This window comes from Coregonus lavaretus, assembly GCF_964263955.1.
Source record: "Coregonus lavaretus genome assembly, chromosome: 24".
Classification (NCBI taxonomy): Eukaryota; Metazoa; Chordata; class Actinopteri; order Salmoniformes; family Salmonidae; genus Coregonus; species Coregonus lavaretus.
Genome location: NC_140011.1, coordinates 1488673 through 1511319, shown reverse-complemented (window position 1 = coordinate 1511319; position 22647 = coordinate 1488673). Strand labels below are relative to the sequence as shown.

General features: G+C 42.7%; 1 protein-coding gene and 1 pseudogene across 2 annotated transcripts in view; both read right to left on the bottom strand.

Annotated features, from left to right (window-relative positions):
- LOC311099747 (interleukin-6 receptor subunit beta-like) overlaps positions 1-12063 on the bottom strand; it is a 61171-nt gene extending 49108 nt beyond the window's left edge. Inside the window, exons 1-3 of the mRNA XM_084140487.1 lie at positions 11812-12063; positions 5897-5971; positions 5295-5594 (exon numbers count right to left, since the gene is read on the bottom strand). Of these exons, the coding sequence (XP_083996613.1) occupies positions 5295-5594; positions 5897-5971; positions 11812-11839 (403 nt within the window). The 5' untranslated portion in view covers positions 11840-12063. The remainder of the gene's footprint in view (positions 1-5294; positions 5595-5896; positions 5972-11811) is intronic.
- A 2343-nt stretch (positions 12064-14406) lies between these two features.
- On the bottom strand, positions 14407-18962 carry LOC311100065 (ankyrin repeat domain-containing protein 55-like; annotated as a pseudogene). The gene is made up of 5 exons: positions 18955-18962; positions 18615-18716; positions 17653-18328; positions 15107-15208; positions 14407-14664 (listed from the first exon to the last, which is right to left on the bottom strand). The product of its transcript is annotated as an ankyrin repeat domain-containing protein 55-like (transcript).
- Between the last annotated feature and the right edge of the window lie 3685 nt (positions 18963-22647).

Genomic DNA, 22647 nt, shown 5'->3' with positions numbered 1-22647 from the left:
ACCATGCCTACTGTGAAGCATGGGGGTGGAAACATCATGCTTTGGGGCTGTTTTTCTGCAAAGGGACCAGGACGACTGATCCGTGTAAAGGAAAGAATGAATGGGGCCATGTATCGTGAGATTTTGAGTGAAAACCTCCTTCCACCTCCTTGCCCGGGCAACGAAGGAGTGGCTTCGTAAGAAGCATTTCAAGGTCCTGGAGTGGCCTAGCCAGTCTCCAGATCTCAACCCCATAGAAAATCTTTGGAGGGAGTTGAAAGTCTGTGTTGCCCAGCGACAGCCCCAAAACATCACTGCTCTAGAGGAGATCTGCATGGAGGAATGGGCCAAAATACCAGCAACAGTGTGTGAAAACCTTGTGAAGACTAACAGAAAACGTTTGACCTGTGTCATTGCCAACAAAGGGTATATAACAAAGTATTGAGAAACTTTTGTTATTGACCAAATACTTATTTTCCACCATAATTTGCAAATAAATTCATTAAAAATCCTACAATGTGATTTTCTGGATTTTTCTTCTCAATTTGTCTGTCATAGTTGACGTGTACCTATGATGAAAATTACAGGCCTCTCTCATCTTTTTAAGTGGGAGAACTTGCACAATTGGTGGCTGACTAAATACTTTTTTCCCCCACTGTATATCCACAGTAAAACGAGTCCTATATCGACATAACATGAAATGCCGCTCAGGAAGGAAGAAGCCACTGCTCCAAAACCGCCATAAAAAAGCCAGACTACAGTTTGAAACTGCACATGGGGACAAAGATCTAACTTTTTTGAGAAATGTCCTCTGGTCTGATGAAACAATAATAGAACTGTTTGGCCATAATGACCATCGTTATGTTTGGAGGAAAAAAAGGGGTACCTTGCAAGCCGAAGAACACCATCCCAACCGTGAAGCACGGGGGTGGCATCATCATTCTGTGGGGGTGCTTTGCTGCAGGAGGGACTGGTGCACTTCACAAAATAGATGGCATCATGAGGAAGGAAAATGATGTGGATATATTGAAGCAATATCTCAAGACATCAGTCAGGAGTTAAAGCTTGGTCGCAAATGGACAATGACAATGACCCCAAGCATCCTTCCAAAGTTGTGGCAAAATGGCTTAAGGACAACAAAGTCAAGGTATTGGAGTGGCCATCACAAAGCCCTGACCTCAATCCTATAGAAAATGTGTGGGCAGAACTGAAAAAGTGTTTTCGAGCAAGGAGGCCTTCAAACCTGACTCAGTTACACCAGCTCTGTCAGGAGAAATGGGCCAAAATTCACCCAACTTATTGTGGGAAGCTTGTGATAGGCTACCCAACACTTTTGACCCAAGTTAAACAATTTAAAGGCAATGCTATCAAATACTAATTGAGTTTATGTAAACTTCTGACCCACTGGGAATGTGATGAAAGAAATAAAAGCTGAAATAAATCACTCTACTATTATTTTGACATTTCACATTCTTAAAATAAAGTGGTGATCCCTAACTGACCTAAGACAGGGAATTTTTACTAGGATTAAATGTCAGGAATTGTGAAAAACTGAGTTTAAATGTATTTGGCTAAGGTATGTAAACTTCTAACTTCAACTGTATATACATATCCTTTAAAAAATATATATTTCCCTTTATTACTTTACAACCCCACCACCCCTTCCCTAATTGGAGTAAACTAGTGAACAACAACGCTTAGGCCTCTACTTCCAGCTTATACATACTCTATACACATTTTATCTTACAATAATTCTTTTTTTTTACTGCTGAACTTCCTCTACCCTCAACCTCTCCAATCATTTTCATGATGTCCATCCGGTTTGGTTCTATATGCCATATCTTTCTAACTGTGCTCTTTCACAAAAGCTCTCAACCTATAACCTATATACTTATTATGGACACAGTATGCTTTACATTAGTTATCTTGTTGTTATTAGTTGTTGTTAGTTGTTATTAGTCCCATCCTTCAGCTCCATTCAACACCTCCCATCTATCTCTTAACACCATCCATATTGGATTTCTATTTGCCATATAGTTTTCAACTGTACTGTGATGTTTCACAAAAGTTCTGAACCCTTCTATTCTCATTGTTTCTACAGATTGTAAATTAAAAATAAACATTTCTGCTAAAAGTATTATTATATTATTGATCGATTGACAAAGACTTTTCAGATCACCCAGTTGTGCTATCTGCAGGGTTAGCTCCAGGTAAATATTGCAATCCTTCAGCCATTCCTGGACCTGTGACCAAAAACAAGCTACAAATGGACAGTACCAAAACAAATGATCTAATGATTCTGTCTTTTCGCAGCAAAATCTGCAGAGCTGGGAAGACTGTATCCCCCATATAAATAACATTCTATTGGTAGCAAGAATTTTGTATAATAATTTAAATTGAACAATTCTAAGTTTTGAAACCGGCGCCGTTTGCGTATCAGTTCATAAACACTATGCCATGGAATCGGTACGTCAAAAATCTCTTTCCAACTATTTTGCAATCTATATGGGACAGCTGTCAAGCCCTTGTTCCTTAAATTTATCACAATTTTCTTTAACCAATTATGTTCTTTAATGCAGGGCCAATGCTGCAATTATTTGGTTGTAATTTTGGGTAGAGCAGACATTTCCATATGTTTTTGTTAGCTGTATAACTCAACCAGTCCTACCTATGATATCATTTACGAACATTATACTTTTTATCAATTAGTATATTTGAGTTTAACAACAATATTATTATTTTTTCTGTAGTTTATGGAGAATTAAATTGAAATTGCAACCAACTTTCTAGGGCTTGTTTTAGAAATAGTGATATTTGGGAGATGATTTCCTTTTCAAATAACTGAAAGTGAGTGGTTGTAATCTGAATAAAGGGAAAAAGGCCATTCTTGAACATGGGGTGAGACAATCTTACTAATTTGCTAGAGAATCATTTCGGATTTAAGTATAACTTTTTTATGACTGAAGCTTTTAGTGATAGGTCTAGGCCTGTTTAATTTTGTCTGGCTTGCCGTTCAAAATAAAATGGAATATTTTTTTCTCACATAATAAAAAAAAAAAAAACTGTTCGCTTGGCGTAGGCAAGACCATAAGCAAATAGGTAAACTGGGATAATACTAAAGAGTTAATCAGGGTGATTTTTCCACAAATAGGCAGGTATTTACCTTTCCATGGTAGCAAGATCTTATCTAATTTTGCTAACTTTCTATTAAGTGAGATCATTTATTTCATTTGGGATATGTATTCCGAGTATATCCACATTAGCAAGTTAGCAAAACCCAGCTAGAGAGAATTTATTTGGCACATCTTAGAGCCAGAAGCATACCACCCTGCATCCCACTGCTGGCTTGCCACTGAAGCTAAGCAGGGTCGTTCCTGGTTGATTAATGGATGGAAAAACAGATGCTGCTGGAAGTGGTCTTGGAGGGCCAGCAGGAGGCACTCTTTCCTCTGGTCAAAAAATTATATTAAAAGAGATCCCAATGCCCCAGGGCAGTGATTGAGGCCATTGACCTGTGCAGGGTGCCGTCGTTCGGATGGGACGTTAAACGGGTGGTCACTAAAGATCCCGTGGCACGTATCGTAAGAGTAGGGGCGGTAACCCTGGTGTCCTAACTACATTTCCAATATGGCCCTCATACCATCATGGCCACATAATCATTCCCAGCTTCTAATTGGTCATTTGTCCTCTCTCCTGTAATTATTCCCCAGGTCGTTGCTGTAATTGAGAATGTGTTCTCGGTCAATTTACCTGGTAAAATAAAAATAGACGCAGTGAGGAAAATAAGTATTTGATCCCCTGCTGATTTTGTACGTTTGCCCACTGACAAAGACATGACCCAAAACACACGGCCAAGGCAACAAAGCAGTGGCTCAAGAAGAAGCATATTAAGGTCCTGGAGTGGCCTAGCCAGTCTCCAGACCTTAATCCCATAGAAAATCTGTGAAGGGAGCTGAAGGTTCGAGTTGCCAAACGTCAGCCTCGAAACCTTAATGACTTGGAGAAGATCTGCAAAGAGGAGTGGGACAAAATCCCTCCTGAGATGTGTGCAAACCTGGTGGCCAACTACAAGAAACGTCTGACCTCTGTGATTGCCAACAAGGGTTTTGCCACCAAGTACTAAGTCATGTTTTGCAGAGGGGTCAAATACTTATTTCCCTCATTAAAATGCAAATCAATTTCTAACATTTTTGACATGCGTTTCTCCATAAAAATTATAGACTGCTCATGTCTTTGTCAGTGGGCAAACGTACAAAATCAGCAGGGGATCAAATACTTTTTTCCCTCACTGTATCTAACCCTACCACACCAGTATCCCTGCACATTGTAAATATTAGGGGTGTGCCAAGTAGTCTGCCAAAATTTATATCGTAACGGATATGGGCAATTTTATGGATTCGAGTATTTTTTTAAATAATCTGTGATCAGGAAAAAAAGTTTTCACATCTTTCTCATGTCAGTCAAGTGAGGTGCTACATGGTCTAAATAACTCAACTGGATAGTTTGCCTGTCTGTAAAGAGAAAGGCTGGCTGTGCGTTGATCCTGCTGCTCTGATTGGATAGAGTGAAGCTCTATTTCTCTGTCCACTCGCTTCATAATTTCACCTGATCGCTTTTCCTCACGTTTTCGGTCCGATCATTTAGATTGCTGCTGTCTGCTACTATGATAAATCACATGAACAGGACGTTTGCGATCAAGCTGTCAATGTGCATAATATCTAACAAGTGGGGCAACGATATGGAAAAAATATGAAATGCTAATGCACATTCTGACTGAGTGACCACAAACTTGGCTGCCCGCTGCAAATTGAGGACACACAAACACACACACAGACAGACACACCCCTCAATGCGCTGCTCCTAATCTGCAGCTTTTTTGCAGTGAGAACGTGCAGGGAGGTATTTGGCGAACATATACTTAGGCATATTAAAACACTTCAGTTTTTCCCGATCACGAGTATCAACTGTCAATTTACAGATACAATAACGAATACGAGTATGGCCATGTCGGCACACCCATAGCAAATATGGTATTGGCACTGACTCGTGTCTTTTGTTTCACTGTACTAGTGCACATGACAATAAAAACTTGAAATTTGTACATTACATTCTCTTGAATATCAGAACAAAGGCATGTCCTTTGGATACATTTTCACTTTATTTCTGTATGAAATTTTAGCACTTGTATCCAAATTAATGACTCAGAAATTAGATTGAAATAGAGACATTAGAGGAAAATACTTGCCTGGACATTTTATTCTATTTTGATATGAAATAACCTTATATTGATGTGAAATCATTGGAGGCATACTTACACCCTTTGGTCAATAGAATCCCATGGATTACTTGATTTGGGTTTAAGGATAAAGGAGACTCTTTCTTTCTACAAAGTAACCAGTTGGCCGTTTCATTGGTGATGGTGATGGTCACGCTAACAGCCGAGTCATTTATCTTGGTGTACTGCTCTTTGGGCACTGTGACGTCCTTCAACATCCAGTAGATGTCCTCCGCTGTGGCTTTAGCAGCATTGTAGAGCACACAGGTGGCGGTGAATTCCTTCCCAATTTCCACCGTTGGAGATTGTGGGATTATTGTTCCAAAGGTGATGATAGAACCTAGAAAAAACCCATGCATCAAGTCAATGCTACTAGGAAAAGCATGGTGAATTTTACACAGAGGGAAAAGGCCATCTGTTTAAGGTTGTTTTCATGGTTATTTGGAAACATATCACTAGGATCAGTACAAAGCTCACTATCATTCAAGCACAGCAACTTAAAGGAAGAAGACGGCTCATTCTAGTGTTTATGTGCAGCAGAGAGGTTAAATAAAACATCAGACTATGTCGCTGTGGATAAGAGTGCCTGCTAAGCAGTGCTTAATGACCTTTTTTTTTATTGAAATGTAGTGGTACACTTACTACAGGTGGGCCTACAGGCCAAACATGCCAAGGCCAGAAGCTGCAGCAAATGGTATGATGACTTGTCCATGATGCCTGAGGGAAGATTCACAAATTCACAGACTCGCCAAGCCTAGCCTACATGTTATCGCAAACCATTTCCCCCCCAATTAATTGCCAGTGTTGGGAAGTAGATAACTACATGTAGTTCCACTAGTAATTTAACTACATTTTGCAGTAGCTTGGTGGTAGTTAAAGAGATACTTTGGGATTTTTGTAAATGAGGCCTTTTATCTACTTCCCCAGTTAGATGAACTGTGTCCAGCATGCAGGAAGTTAGAGGTAGTTTCACGAGCCAATGCTAACCAGCGTTAGCACAATGACTGGCAGTCTATGGGTATCTGCTAGCATATACCCATAGACTTCCAGTCATTGCGTTAACGCTAGTTAGCAATTGTGCTAGGGCTAATTAGCAACTTCCTTGAAACCGCACGCATAGACATAAAAATTGTATCCACAAGTTAATCTGACTCTGGCGAAGTAAAGGGCCTAATTGACAAAATCCCAAAGTATCCCTTTAAACTAAATCTTATTGGTAGTGTTTTTCAGTAGGTAATTACTTTTTTGCCAGGTAGCGGTGTAGCTAATTACTGGAACTACACACTACTTTTTTGCAAAAATAACAGAAAATATGGGTGAAGTAGGCATCAGACCTGCCTAATTCTGACTTGAAACATAGTTTTTGTGTTTAATAGACTAAATTACACATTCTGTTAACATCTGACTCCAGAGTGATCTGTTCTTTTAATTTGTGGTCTATGACATTTCAGATTTAGATCCCAGAATTTATCACAAAGTAGTTTGGATGTAGTGAACTACTTTTCAAAGTAATTTTATTAGTTAAAAGATGCACTACGCAGAAATCGCTCTGCCATTTCCTGGTTGCTAAAATTCTAATAGTTCGCCTAATTTCAGTTTATGTGACAAAACAAGCAAGTATAGTGTAGAAAATCATTGTACCATCTAAACCACTGTGAAATATACTTTCAATAACCCAAAATATTGCATTTTCAGCTGTCTGAAGCTGGTGTACAAAACCAAAAGTAAAAGACGTAAAAACAAAACTTAAGAACCATTAAGTTTGCCGACGGCACAACAGTCGTAGGCCTGATCACAGACAATGATGAGACAGCCTATAGGGAGGAGGTCAGAGACCTGGCCGTGTGATGACAGGATAACAACCTCTACCTCAATGTGATCAAGACAAATGAGATGATTGTGGACTACAGGAAAAGAAAAGGACTGAGCACGCCCCCATTCTCATCGACAGAGCTGTAGTGGAACAGGTTGAGAGCTTCAAATTCCTTGGTGTCCACATCACCAACAAACTATCATGGTCCAAACACAACAGGCCAGTCGTGAAGAGGGCACGACAAAGCCTATTCCCCCTCAGGAGACTGAAAAGATTTGGCATGGATCCTCAGATCCTCAAAAGGTTCTACAGCTGCACCATCGAGAGCATCCTGACTGGTTGCATCACCGCCTGGTATGGCAACTGCTCGGCCTACGACCGCAAGGCACTACAGAGGGTAGTGCATACGGCCCAATACATTACATTTACATTTTACATTTTAGTCATTTAGCAGACGCTCTTATCCAGAGCGACTTACAGTTAGTGAATACATATTTTTTTTATACCCCCCGTGGGAATCACACCCACAACCCTGGCATTGCAAACGCCATGCTCTATCAACTGAGCTACATCCCTGCCGGCCATTCCCTCCCCTACCCTGGACGACGCTGGGCCAATTGTGCGCCGCCCATGAGTCTCCCGGTCGCAGCCGGCTGCGACAGAGCCTGGATTCGAACCAGGATCTCTAATGGCACAGTTAGCACTGCGATGCAGTGCCTTAGACCACTGCGCCACTCAGGAATACATCACCGGGGCCAAGCTTCCTTCCTTATTTCAGTGGGAAGTAATTGGTATCTTCATAAACTATGTTTTCAGATTAGCTTCCCCAACACTTAATTGCTGACTGACTGTAGCTACAAATGTTTGTGGACATCTTTGCTCCATTCCCTCAAGGCCAGGCCTCTTCAGCGTAATATTTTTTTGTAGCTACAGTGAGGGAAAAAAGTATTTGATCCCCTGCTGATTTTGTACGTTTGCCCACTGACAAAGAAATGATCAGTCTATAAGTTTAATGGTAGGTTTATTTGAACAGTGAGAGACAGAATAACAACAACAAAATCCAGAAGAACGCATGTCAAAAATGTTATTAATTGATTCGCATTTTAATGATGGAAATAAGTACAGTGGGGAAAAAAGTATTTAGTCAGCCACCAATTGTGCAAGTTCTCCCACTTAAAAAGATGAGAGAGGCCTGTAATTTTCATCATAGGTACACGTCAACTATGACAGACAAAATGTGAAGAAAAAAAATCCAGAAATTCACATTGTAGGATTTTTAATGAATTTATTTGCAAATTATGGTGGAAAATAAGTATTTGGTCAATAACAAAAGTTTCTCAATACTTTGTTATATACCCTTTGTTGGCAATGACACAGGTCAAACGTTTTCTGTAAGTCTTCACAAGGTTTTCACACACTGTTGCTGGTATTTTGGCCCATTCCTCCATGCAGATCTCCTCTAGAGCAGTGATGTTTTGGGGCTGTCGCTGGGCAACACGGACTTTCAACTCCCTCCAAAGATTTTCTATGGGGTTGAGATCTGGAAACTGGCTAGGCCACTCCAGGACCTTGAAATGCTTCTTACGAAGCCACTCCTTCGTTGCCCGGGCGGTGTGTTTGGGATCATTGTCATGCTGAAAGACCCAGCCACGTTTCATCTTCAATGCCCTTGCTGATGGAAGGAGGTTTTCACTCAAAATTTCACGATACATGGCCCCATTCATTCTTTCCTTTACACGGATCAGTCGTCCTGGTCCCTTTACAGAAAAACAGCCCCAAAGCATGATGTTACCACCCCCATGATTCACAGTAGGTATGGTGTTCTTTGGATGCAACTCAGCATTCTTTGTCCTCCAAACACAACGAGTTGAGTTTTTACCAAAAAGTTATATTTTGGTTTCATCTGACCATATGACATTCTCCCAATCCTCTTCTGGATCATCCAAATGCACTCTAGCAAACTTCAGACGGGCCTGGACATGTACTGGCTTAAGCAGGGGGACACGTCTGGCACTGCGGGATTTGAGTCCCTGGCGGCGTAGTGTGTTACTGATGGTAGGCTTTGTTACTTTGGTCCCAGCTCTCTGCAGGTCATTCACTAGGTCCCCCCGTGTGGTTCTGGTGATCATTTTGACCCCACGGGGTGAGATCTTGCGTGGAGCCCCAAATCGAGGGAGATTATCAGTGGTCTTGTATGTCTTCCATTTCCTAATAATTGCTCCCACAGTTGATTTCTTCAAACCAAGCTGCTTACCTATTGCAGATTCAGTCTTCCCAGCCTGGTGCAGGTCTACAATTTTGTTTCTGGTGTCCTTTGACAGCTCTTTGGTCTTGGCCATAGTGGAGTTTGGAGTGTGACTGTTTGAGGTTGTGGACAGGTGTCTTTTATACTGATAACAAGTTCAAACAGATGCCATTAATACAGGTAACGAGTGGAGGACAGAGGAGCCTCTTAAAGAAGAAGTTACAGGTCTGTGAGAGCCAGAAATCTTGCTTGTTTGTAGGTGACCAAATACTTATTTTCCACCATAATTTGCAAATAAATTCATTAAAAATCCTACAATGTGATTTTCTGGAGAAAAAAATTCTCAATTTGTCTGTCATAGTTGACGTGTACCTATGATGAAAATTACAGGCCTCTCTCATCTTTGTGGGAGAACTTGCACAATTGGTGGCTGACTAAATACTTTTTTTCCCCCACTGTATTTGACCCCCTCTCAATCAGAAAGATTTCTGGCTCCCAGGTGTCTTTTATACAGGTAACGAGCTGAGATTAGGAGCACAATCTTAAAGGGAGTGCTCCTAATCTCAGTTTGTTACCTGTATAAGAGACACCCGTCCACAGAAGCAATCAATCAATCAGATTCCAAACTCTCCACCATGGCCAAGACCAAAGAGCTCTCCAAGGATGTCAGGGACAAGATTGTAGACCTACACATGGCTGGAATGGGCTACAAGACCATCGCCAAGCAGCTTGGTGAGAAGGTGACAACAGTTGGTGCGATTATTCGCAAATGGAAGAAACACAAAAGACCTGTCAATCTCTCTCGGCCTGGGGCTCCATGGTAGATCTCACCTCGTGGAGTTGCAATGATCATGAGAACGGTGAGGAATCAGCCCAGAACTACCTGGGAGGATCTTGTCAATGATCTCAAGGCAGCTGGGACCATAGTCACCAATAAAACAATTGGTAACACACTATGCCGTGAAGGACTGAAATCCTGCAGCGCCCGCAAGGTCCCCCTGCTCAAGAAACCACATATACAGGCCCGTCTGAAGTTTGCCAATGAACATCTGAATGATTCAGAGGAGAACTGGGTGAAAGTGTTGTGGTCAGATGAGACCAAAATCGAGCTCTTTGGCATCAACTCAACTTGCCATGTTTGGAGGAGGAAGAATGCTGCCTATGACCCCAAGAACACCATCCCCACCGTCAAACATGGATATACTCATTTCCCTCATTAAAATGCAAATCAATTTATAAAATTTTTGACATGCGTTTTTCTGGATTTTTTTGTTGTTATTCTGTCTCTCACTGTTCAAATAAACCTACCATTAAATTGATAGACTGATCATGTCTTTGTCAGTGGGCAAACGTACAAAATCAGCAGGGGATCAAATAATTTTTTCCCTCACTGTATGTGTCAGCAAACCTAATCATATCACTACATAATATTATTATGTAACTTATTCTCAAACCACAATAAATACAACTTTAGAGGTACACTGTCATAACACCATAGCTACTACAGTACAACAACAACAGCTGTGTAGCCTATTTGTGTTGTGTAATTCATCGTGAGGCATGCACCCATATCACTGGCACATGGGTTCACCACATTTTATTTTGTATTCAGTACTTTAACAATAAGTAGTAACTTAACTGTTTAGTTTTATGAGGCACTCACTGACTACTCTCACTAGGGACTATAGGAAATGGAACTAATGATAAAGCTACTACTAGGTAGCTAGGTTAGTTGTAGCTAAAACACAAAAACGATGCATAGATAGCTTGCTAGTTATGTTATGAACAAACACACGCCACCATGGGTCTCAACTGTCCCCACATTCAGAATGAATTCAAGGCAACGAACAGTATTATATAGAGCCATATGTGATCACATGGAACTCCCTTCCATCTCAAATTACTCAGGCAAACAGCAAAATTAGCGTTATAACACAAATAAAACAACTCACAACGCCTCTCCACTATCAAACCTTAACGCTAGTTGTAATGTCTATGTTAATGTTTTAAATTATTAAGAAAAATTATTTTTCTCTGTAATGTATTTTTCGTTATGTGTCGGACCCCAGGAAGACTAACTGTTTGCGTCGGCTATTGCCATATAACCTTAGTATTGGGAATCCTAATAAAATCAACAACAAGAAATATGACTAACTACTTCAAAAGAAAGACAATTTTATCTCGCTGTCTGCAACTTGCTATATAACGTTACCTCCATCAGAGTGATAAAGAACTATTGAGAGCTATAAAATATCTAGCTAAGAATATTACTTTATCATTTGAGATAACAAGCTCGCTAGCTAATGTAGCTAGCACGGACATTTTGGAGAGAAAAAATCGATGGATCAACTTTAACATTCCGGGAAACACAATACATAATACAGGAATGACGTATTTGCAGTGTTTATATTCTACTATTTTCAACAAAATCACGAAAATTAGTCAGTAATAGCCTTTTAAACAGGGCCCCGACATGCTATGACAACAAAAAACACTCACCTTTCATGTCTTTACTTGTTGGGTTCATGTATACTAGCTAGTTAACGTTAGCTACGTAAAAATATGTAGATTTCACATAATTTAGCTTAAACTATAAGATTGCCCGTCTGGGGCTGTCTGTCTTCTCTTTCCCACTTCCAGTATATTGCATAACCACAAGTTTCAATACTTCGCGCTGCAGTGCAAATAATACAGATATAACGTTAGCTACACACATAACGATTGATCTAAGTATCTGTCTAGCTTCTCAACGCCTTGTTTAGAGATCTGCGCAAACGAATTGCGCAGAATTGCTGCCCTTTTGATTTGCCAGGAGAATTGTCTGTCACACAACTACTAACCAATCAAAACGCTAGTTTAAAGGTTCGCGTTACTGTTTTCCAGTTAATCTCCACCCACTTGCACGAAATGCTCCACGATGTGCCAGGCCATGACCGAGCCTGGTTTGACCTTTATGTCTGCGGCAGAATCATTATGTACCTGACGCTACAAACTCAACAACAAGCACTTTGATGCATTGTTTAATAAATATCCGAACCGAAAACAGAGTTAGCTATGGAAAACGTAATACATTAAGTGGGTTAATGGCAGGACAGTGATACCCTGTCTCTCCTTCATGTGTGAACAAATGCCCTGCATGTTGAGGTGATGACTGTAAAAGTGACCAGTGTCTGTGTACCCCGGCCTCCTGCCACAAGACTGTAGCAGCCCACTGAGCTAAAGCCTTTGGGCATGAGCTTGGGGGAGCTAACACAAGTCGTCAGGTCTCAGGTAAGGACAGTTACCCGATTCTAGTAAGTATATCTCACACCAGTCACCAATGTCACACCACCACCATGAACATGCTTGCTTTTAATTTTACAAAAAAAAATGCTCTCTGCCAGCATGGCATTGAGAAAAGATAAATGAAAGGGGTGCAGTCAGAATAGGAATAATGTTGAATCATAAACATTTATGATGATCAGGATAAATAAGTTGATCATGCAGGGACAAACTTCTGTCAGCCAAAATAATAACAATTAAATATTTTATTCATTTTGCGAAACAGTCACATGACATCATAAACGAAGTCTCAATTTCAAAGTGCATGAAAATCCATCAGTACACAGTGCATGCCTTGAATTGTAGTACAGTATAAACGTGTAAAAATAGGATGCAATTTACTGTGGCATACAGTAGAGTCCCTTTTGATGAGTTTAGTCATTGTCTAACAGCTAATATACACTATATATACAAAAGTATGTGGACACCCCTTCAAATTAGTGAATTCGGCTATTTCAGCCACACCCATTGCTGACAGGTGTATAAAATTGAGCACACAGCCATGCAATCTCCATAGACAAACATTGGCAGTAGAATGGCCTTACGGCCTTAAGGATGCCACCTTTCCAACAAGTCAGTTTGTCAAATTTCTGCCTTGCTAGAGCTGCCCTAATCAACTGTAAGTGCTTTTATTGTGAAGTGGAAACGTCTAGGAGCAACGACAGCTCAGCCGCGAAGTGGTAGGCCACACAAGCTCACAGAATGGGTCCGCTGAGTGCTGAAGCGCGTAAAAATTGTCTGTCCTCGGTTGCAACAGTCAATACTGAGTTCCAAATTGCCTCTGGAAGCAACGACAGCACAATAACTGTTCATCGGGAGCTTCATGAAATGGGTTTCCAGGCCGAACAGCCGCATACAAGCCTAATAGCACAATGCCAAGCATCGGCTGGAGTGGTGTAAAGCTCACCGCCATTGGACTCTGGAGGAGTGGAAACGCGTTCTCTGGAGTGATGAATAATGCTTCACCACCTGGAAGTCCGACGGACAAATCTTTGTTTAGCGGATGCCAGGAGAACAGAACCTGCCCCAATGCATAGTGCCAACTGTACAGTTTGGTGGAGGAGGAATAATGGTCTGGGACTGTTTTTCATGGTTCGGGCTAGGCCACTTAGTTCCAGTGAAGGGAAATCTTAATGCTATAGCATACAATGACATTCTAGACGATTCTGTGCTTCCAACTTTGTGGCAACAGTTTGGGGAAGGCCATTTCCTTTTTCAACATGACAATGCCCCCGTGCACAAAGCGAGGTCAAGATCGGTGTGGAAGAACTTGACTGGCCTGCAAAGGGCTCTGACCTCAATCCCATTGAACACCTTTGGGATGAATTAGAACACCGACTGCGAGCCAGGCCTAATCGCCCAACATCAGTGCCCGATCTCACTCATGCTCGTGGCTGAATGGAAGCAAGTCCCCGCAGCAATGTTCCAACAGCTAGTGGAAAGCCTTCCCAGAAGAGTGGAGGCTGTTATAGCAGTAAAGGGGGGACCATCTCCATATTAATGCCTATGATTTTGGAATGAGATGTTCGACGAGCAGGTGTCCACATACTTTTGGTCAAGTAGTGTACATTTTGTGTCCAATGTGTGCTGAGGCATACAACTTGTTTTTTTTACACTCAGGGCAAATTTTTATATTTGCTTTACACTTAGGGCCAAATTTCATTAAGACCTGACAAGATTCCACCGAAAATAGCCTGCTGCTAGCTAAACCAGCCAAGTCCCAATCAGGTCTGCTCCACCACATAGTCTCCTCAAGTCTCGCATGCGGTCACATCAGGTTCTGTTGTCCAGGTTACTGAGGGCGTCCATTCTGGGTTTACCCACAGTGGGGCTGTGTTTCCTCTGGGATGGGATGGGATGGCGGGGAGCACCTGGACTCTCCTCCGAGGGTCTCCATTTAGCATGGGCAGGAAGGAGCACAGGAGGACATGGAGGTCACTGGCGGTGGGATACCCCCTTGTCCTCGACCCAGAGTGTTGAGAGGCAGGGACTTCTTCACCCCTTTAGAGACTTGGTCTGGTGGCAAGGAGACTGCAGAGGGAAAATCTTGTTACGTGTTTGGTGATGTTTTGGCAATCATTTCTACAAAAAGGCCAAGAATATGTTTCTCTGCATCCTCAATTCGCTTTCTATTGAGGAAGCACCACCACCTCTCAACATCCTTCCTGTGCACTGAATGTGACTGCCACTCTGGAGTGGAACTCTACAGCCACTGCCTGAAGACTTGACCCAAAGCGTCACAAAATCTAAGTGTAACCTGTAGTTAGGCTGGTTATACTGAAATTGTAGTCGAACATGCTTTATAGATTGCGATGCTGACAGTGATACTAAGGCATGACAATACATCCCCAAGAATAGGACCAGTTTACTTTACAGAATATAAAATCAAAAGCACAGAAAGGAACCGGATTCATGTATGCATTTAGAGCTCTGAAGTTTTCAAGGCTACATAGTAATTAAAAAAAGTACTTACACATGTGGGTACAGTGGTCACGGATGGGGGCCAAGCAGTTCCGTGTTAGGGCAGTGTCCCTCATTTTTAACCTGTCCAGAGGTAGCAGGTGATGAAGAGGAAAAAGTACATGATGTTATTAGCATGCACTTGGATTTGTACGTTGTTGTAATGTAAAGCATATGGCCATTTCCCTGTAAAGGGACCCATGAGCACCAACGTGATATTCATAGGAGCACATCACATTTGGTGTCAAATGAAAGCTAAGCGTCTATATATATATATATATATATATATATATATATATATATATATATATATATATATATATATATATATATATTTATATATTATTTTATTTTATAAAGGTACATTATAACAATTTTCCATCCTAAAATTAGGAATAAGCAAAGGCTTTGATTTCTGGGCAAACGGATGGAAAAGGGGTCTACTAGAAAAATTAGAAATGCATCAAAACACAATGTTGAAGTTTAGACCCTTGCCAACTAATTTATATTTAATTTTGCAGAAATGACTTGCCTTCTATAAGTGAAATATTGCCTATTGTCTTGTTATTCTGTTACAAAAACTCCACATACAGTATCTTTAAGATATTCTCTAATTTCTCTCCCTCGTGAGGAGGGAGGATAATGAAAGTTCACAGAAGTAACAAGTAAAGGTAGACCTAACAATTAGTTTGTTTTTACTGATAACAAGTTTGCTTATGATTTATTTACTTGGCCTTGTCTCAGGGTAGTAAGTTAGTGGTCTGTTGATATCCCTTTAGTGGTGTGGGGGCTGTGCTTTGGCAAAGTGGGTGGGGTTACTGTATATCCTGCCTGGTTGGCCATGTCCGGGGGTAACTTGGTAAGGGGCCATGTCTTTCTGCAGACATATTTTAATCTTAATTCAGACTAGATATATACAGGGCCTTCGGAAAGTATTCAGACCCCTTGACTTTTTCCACATTTTATTAGCTTACAGCCTTATTCTAAAATTGATGAAATAATTTCCCCCCCCCCTCATCAATCTACAAACAATACCCCATATTGACAAAGCAAAAACAAGGTTTTTATAAATTTTAAAACTGAAATATCACATTTATCATAAGTATTCACACCTGTATTTGGGAAATGTCTCACATTCTTCTCTGCAGATCCTCTCAAGCTCTGTCAGGTTGGATGGGGAGTGTTGCTGCACAGCTATTTTCAGGTCTCTCCAGAGATGTTAGATTGGGTTTAAGTCCGGACTCTGGCTGGGCCACTCAAGGACATTCAGAGAATTGTCCTGAAGCCAGTCCTGCGTTGTCTTGGCTGTGTGCTTAGGGTTGTTGTCCTGTTGGAAGGTGAACCTTCGCCCCAGTCTGAGGTCCTGAGAGCTCTGGAGCAAGTTTTCTATGCTCCGTTCATCTTTGCCTCGATCCTGACTAGTCTCCCAGTCCCTGCGGCTGAAAAACATCTCCACAGCATGATTCTGCCACCACCATGCTTCACCGTAGGGATGGTGCCAGGTTTCCTCCAGGACAGACAAGATTTGTAATTTTACCCCCTTTTTCTCCCCAATTTCGTGATATCCAATTGGTAGTTTTGGAGAGGCGAAGGTCGAGTCATGCGTCCTCCGAAACATGACCCGCCAAGCCGCGCTGCTTCTTAACACCTGCTCGCTTAACCAGGAAGCCAGCCGCACAAATGTGTCGTAGGAAACACTGTTCGACTGATGACTTAGGTCAGCTTGCAGGTGCCCGGCCCGCCACAAGGAGTCGCTAGAGCGCAATGAGCCAAAGAAAGCCCCCCGGCCAAACCCTCCCTTAACCCGGACGAAACTGGGCCAATTGTGCGCCGCCCTATGGGACTCCCGGTCACGGCCGGCTGTGACGCAGCCTGGGATCAAACTCCAGGCTGTAGCGACACCTCAACACTGCGATGCAGTGCCTTAGAGCGCTGCACCACTCGGGAGGCCTCAATTCAGACTAGATATTTAAGAGTTTTTGAAAAACTTGGTCACATAAACTGAGGGAGATTCTACTGCCATTCTGTTACGAAACTTTACATCTGCACTGTTCCTCAGTATTGTACAATTTTCTGTGGACATTTTTTTAAGTAACTCATGTGCATGTGCATAGAGTTGTATGTTTGTTTGACTTTGAAATCAATGTTTTTTTTTGGCATATATTTTAAACTGAAAAATCGGAGTCTCGTGTCATTCTTTTACCATGAAATTGCCCATATGTTATGTTCCCTTGTTGAGAAGAATCATCTAAACTAAACTGCATAGAAGTTCACACGTTTTCTCTTGCAGCACTCCTTTGCAAAATAATGTTGGTGTGGCCTACTGCTTTGAATTGAAGCGGACTCAAGGTGTGAATTGTGAAGTCAAGTGTAGCTATATACAGTATATTATCTTAGCAGGATGTGGCTTTATCGCTACCTGGTGCTTAGCTCTGTTGAAAGGACTGTTAGATGACTCGCTTGATACCTCATGTGAATGCCCCACAAGTTTATATGTTTAAGATATAAAATGACTCAACTCATCCTACTTTGTGTTGTGAACGACTCAACTCCTCCTACCTTGTTCATACTTCTGTATGTATGGGGCTTGGTGAGGGCAGAGGACTTCCGAAGGACCAGAAGTGTCATGGTACAGTTTGTCTAACAGCCTTTCTGTAGGGGGTGAAATCCAGGATTTGTGGGACAAAATGGACTGATTGGACGCGGTCTTCCAGGCATGACTGACCGACGATTGTCCTTTCGGCCTACTGTCAAACAAGAAATGCTCGCTCTTGCTTTTCTGAGAGCGGTGGACAAAGTGGTTGACCATCGGCCCCGTGGCTTGACTCTGATGCACAGCACTCTAGGAGCTTACCAACAAAGATGTGCCCAGAGTGATGGCGGAAGACTTTGCATCCATATGGGAGGCAGTCCCTTGCAGTCCTTCGCTGTCTGGATTTCGAATGGATTGAGTTTCTGCCCCGTTTCCACCGAAGGTCATTTTCTGACATTGGGGCCTTCGTCTCTCGGCTCCTTGGCCGAGGAGGAGTCCGCCAGGCAGTCAAACATGGTGATGTTATCCACCTCGGAGGTCTCCTCCCTCAGGTGTCCGTCGCTGCCCATCTCTCTGTGGCCGGTGGCGTGGTGTTCTTTCTTCCTCTTGCAGGAGAAGATCATGTTGAGCATGTCGAACTTGCCCTCCTTCTTCTGGGATTGGTCACTCCACTGGAAAGGCAGCTGTCTGGCTGAGTCGGATCTGTGGAGAATCAATCAATGAGACCATGAAGTCTTATTCACAACTCAGTGGTTTAAGACGGATGGCAAGCAATTTATTTTTCTCCAATTACTTTTGGCTTTACTAATCGACAAATAATCGACATTACTGCATGGCCATTTCCACTTTAAATGAATAGAAACTACACATACACACACACATGAACCTGCACACTCACACACACAAAATGCAGTGTTAACCAACCTGTTGTCAGCTGGGAGGAGCTTGATGCTGGCAGTGTGGCCACAGTACATTGCATATGTGAGACCTGTTCTCGTTGATATCGCTGGGCCCAGGCTCCACCCTTAGCTGCAGTAAGGCCTGGACACAGTCCTCCTTCCCCGCTGCTGCCGCCCAATGAAGAGGGGTCCTGGAGGAGGAACAGATCTTCTTATATACATTGGATCATCTTACCATGATTAGTGCAGTTATTCATGATAAGTCAATGCATTTGCATTCTGGTATTCTAAATGAATAACACTTATACACCTTTCAAACCAAGACGTTTTTCCAACAACTTCAGCGTCCCGCCAACTTTTTGCTGACTTTTCTTAATATGAAAGGCATTGCCGGCGACAAAACCTCTACTTTTATTTCCGCCAACCGACCTAGTCATGATTGCGGTAAATTTCTGCCTACGGTTTGGTATGAAATGTATAATACTGAAAGATTATTGGAATCTGCGCAAGTGGCCATGAATTAAAGGACGATTCCACCAACTCCATGGGCCTTTTCCACAAATACATTTGAAGCAATAGCAATGTGCATGGGAGATACACTGAGTGTACAAAACATTAGGAACACCTTCCTAACATTAAGTTGCACCCATTTTGCCCTCAGACCAGCCACAATTCGTAATGGCATGGACTCTACAATTAGTGTGTTGAAAGTGTTCCACAGGGATGCTGGCCCATGTTGGCTCCAATGATTCCCACAGTTGTGTCAAGTTGTCTGGATGTCCTTTGGGTGGTGGACCATTCTTGATACACATGGGAAACTGTTGAGTGTGAAAAACCCAGCAGCGTTGCAGTTCTTGACATACTCAAACCGGTACGCCTGGCACCTACTACCATACCCCGTTCAAAGGCACTTAAATATTTTGTCTTGCCCATTCACCCTCAGAATGGCACACATACACAATGCATATCTCAAGGCTTAAAAATCCTTCTTTACCCCCAGTCTATGTCATGGATAGAGCAGGTGTTCCTAATGTTTAAAAAAAATCCAAGATGGCGTAGCAGTGCGGTCGTGTTCTTTGTTGTGTGTCCGTGTAAATAGCCTGTTTTTTGTATTTTTTTGTATTTTTCGTACATACAGTGGGGAAAAAAAGTATTTAGTCAGCCACCATTTGTGCAAGTTCTCCCACTTAAAAAGATGAGAGAGGCCTGTAATTTTCATCATAGGTACACGTCAACTATGACAGACAAAATGAGAAAAGAAAATCCAGAAAATCACATTGTAGGATTTTTAATGAATTTATTTGCAAATTATGGTGGAAAATAAGTATTTGGTCAATAACAAAAGTTTCTCAATACGTTGTTATATAACCTTTGTTGGCAATGACACAGGTCAAACGTTTTCTGTAAGTCTTCACAAGGTTTTCACACACTGTTGCTGGTATTTTGGCCCATTCCTCCATGCAGATCTCCTCTAGAGCAGTGATGTTTTGGGGCTGTCGCTGGGCAACACGGACTTTCAACTCCCTCCAAAGATTTTCTATGGGGTTGAGATCTGGAGACTGGCTAGGCCACTCCAGGACCTTGAAATGCTTCTTACGAAGCCACTCCTTCGTTGCCCGGGCGGTGTGTTTGGGATCATTGTCATGCTGAAAGACCCAGCCACGTTTCATCTTCAATGCCCTTGCTGATGGAAGGAGGTTTTCACTCAAAATCTCACGATACATGGCCCCATTCATTCTTTCCTTTACACGGATCAGTCGTCCTGGTCCCTTTGCAGAAAAACAGCCCCAAAGCATGATGTTTCCACCCCCATGCTTCACAATAGGTATGGTGTTCTTTGGATGCAACTCAGCATTCTTTGTCCTCCAAACACGACGAGTTGAGTTTTTACCAAAAAGTTCTATTTTGGTTTCAAATCAAATCAAATCAAATCAAATTTTATTGGTCACATGCGCCGAATACAACAGGTGCAGACATTACAGTGAAATGCTTACTTACAGCCCTTAACCAACAGTGCATTTATTTTAAACAAAAAAGTAAGAATAAAACAACAACAAAAAAGTGTTGAGAAAAAAAGAGCAGAAGTAAAATAAAGTGACAGTAGGGAGGCTATATATGCAGTAAAATAAAGTGACAGTAGGGAGGCTATATATACAGGGGGGTACCGTTGCATTGTCAATGTGCGGGGGCACCGGCTAGTTGAGGTAGTTGAGGTAATATGTACATGTGGGTAGAGTTAAAGTGACTATGCATAAATACTTAACAGAGTAGCAGCAGCGTAAAAAGGATGGGGTGGGGGGGCAGTGCAAATAGTCCGGGTAGCCATGATTAGCTGTTCAGGAGTCTTATGGCTTGGGGGTAGAAGCTGTTGAGAAGTCTTTTGGACCTAGACTTGGCACTCCGGTACCGCTTGCCGTGCGGTAGCAGAGAGAACAGTCTATGACTAGGGTGGCTGGAGTCTTTGACAATTTTGAGGGCCTTCCTCTGACACCGCCTGGTATAGAGGTCCTGGATGGCAGGGAGCTTTGCCCCAGTGATGTACTGGGCCGTACGCACTACCCTCTGTAGTGCCTTGCGGTCAGAGGCCAAGCAGTTGCCATACCAGGCGGTGATGCAACCAGTCAGGATGCTCTCGATGGTGCAGCTGTAGAATTTTTTGAGGATCTGAGGACCCATGCCAAATCTTTTTAGTCTCCTGAGGGGGAATAGGCTTTGTCGTGCCCTCTTCACGACTGTCTTGGTGTGTTTGGACCATGATAGTTCGTTGGTGATGTGGACACCAAGGAACTTGAAGCTCTCAACCTGTTCCACTACAGCCCCGTCGATGAGAATGGGGGCGTGCTCAGTCCTCTTTTTTTTCCTGTAGTCCACAATCATCTCCTTTGTCTTGGTCACGTTGAGGGAGAGGTTGTTGTCCTGGCACCACATGGCCAGATCTCTGACCTCCTCCCTATAGGCTGTCTCATCGTTGTCGGTGATCAGGCCTACCACTGTTGTGTCGTCGGCAAACTTAATGATGGTGTTGGAGTCGTGCCTAGCCATGCAGTCATGGGTGAACAGAGAGTACAGGAGGGGACTGAGCACGCACCCCTGAGGGGCCCCCGTGTTGAGGATCAGTGTGGCAGATGTGTTGTTACCTACCCTTACCACCTGGGGGCGGCCCGTCAGGAAGTCCAGGATCCAGTTGCAGAGGGAGGTGTTTAGTCCCAGGATCCTTAGCTTAGTGATGAGTTTAGAGGGCACTATGGTGTTGAATGCTGAGCTGTAGTCAATGAATAGCATTCTCACTTAGGTGTTCCTCTTGTCCAGGTGGGAAAGGGCAGTGTGGAGTGCGATAGAGATTGCATCATCTGTGGATCTGTTGGGGCGGTATGCAAATTGGAGTGGGTCTAGGGTTTCTGGGATTATGCTGTTGATGTGAGCCATGACCAGTCTTTCAAAGCACTTCATTGCTACAGACGTCAGTGCTACGGGTCGGTAGTCATTTAGGCAGGTTATCTTAGAGTTCTTGGGCACGGGGACTATGGTGGTCTGCTTGAAACATGTTGGTATTACAGACTCAGTCAGGGACATGTTGAAAATGTCAGTGAAGACACTTGCCAGTTGGTCAGCACATGCTCGGAGTACACGTCCTGGTAATCCGTCTGGCCCTGCGGCCTTGTGAATGTTGACCTGCTTAAAAGTCTTACTCACATCGGCTACGGAGAGCGTGATCACATAGTCGTCCGGAACAGCTGGTGCTCTCATGCATGCTTCAGTGTTGCTTGCCTCGAAGCGAGCATAGAAGTGGTTTAGCTCGTCTGGTAGGCTTGTGTCACTGGGCAGCTCGCGGCTGTGCTTCCCTTTGTAGTCTGTAATAGTTTTCAAGCCCTGCCACATCCGACGAGCGTCAGAGCCAGTGTAGTATGATTCAATCTTAGACCTGTATTGACTCTTTGCCTGTTTGATGGTTCGTCGGAGGTCATAGCGGGATTTCTTATAAGCGTCCGGGTTAGAGTCCCGTTCCTTGAAAGCGGCAGCTCTACCCTTTAGCTCAGTGCGGATGTTTCCTGTAATCCATGGCTTCTGGTTGGGGTATGTACGTACGGTCACTGTGGGGACGACATCATCGATGCACTTATT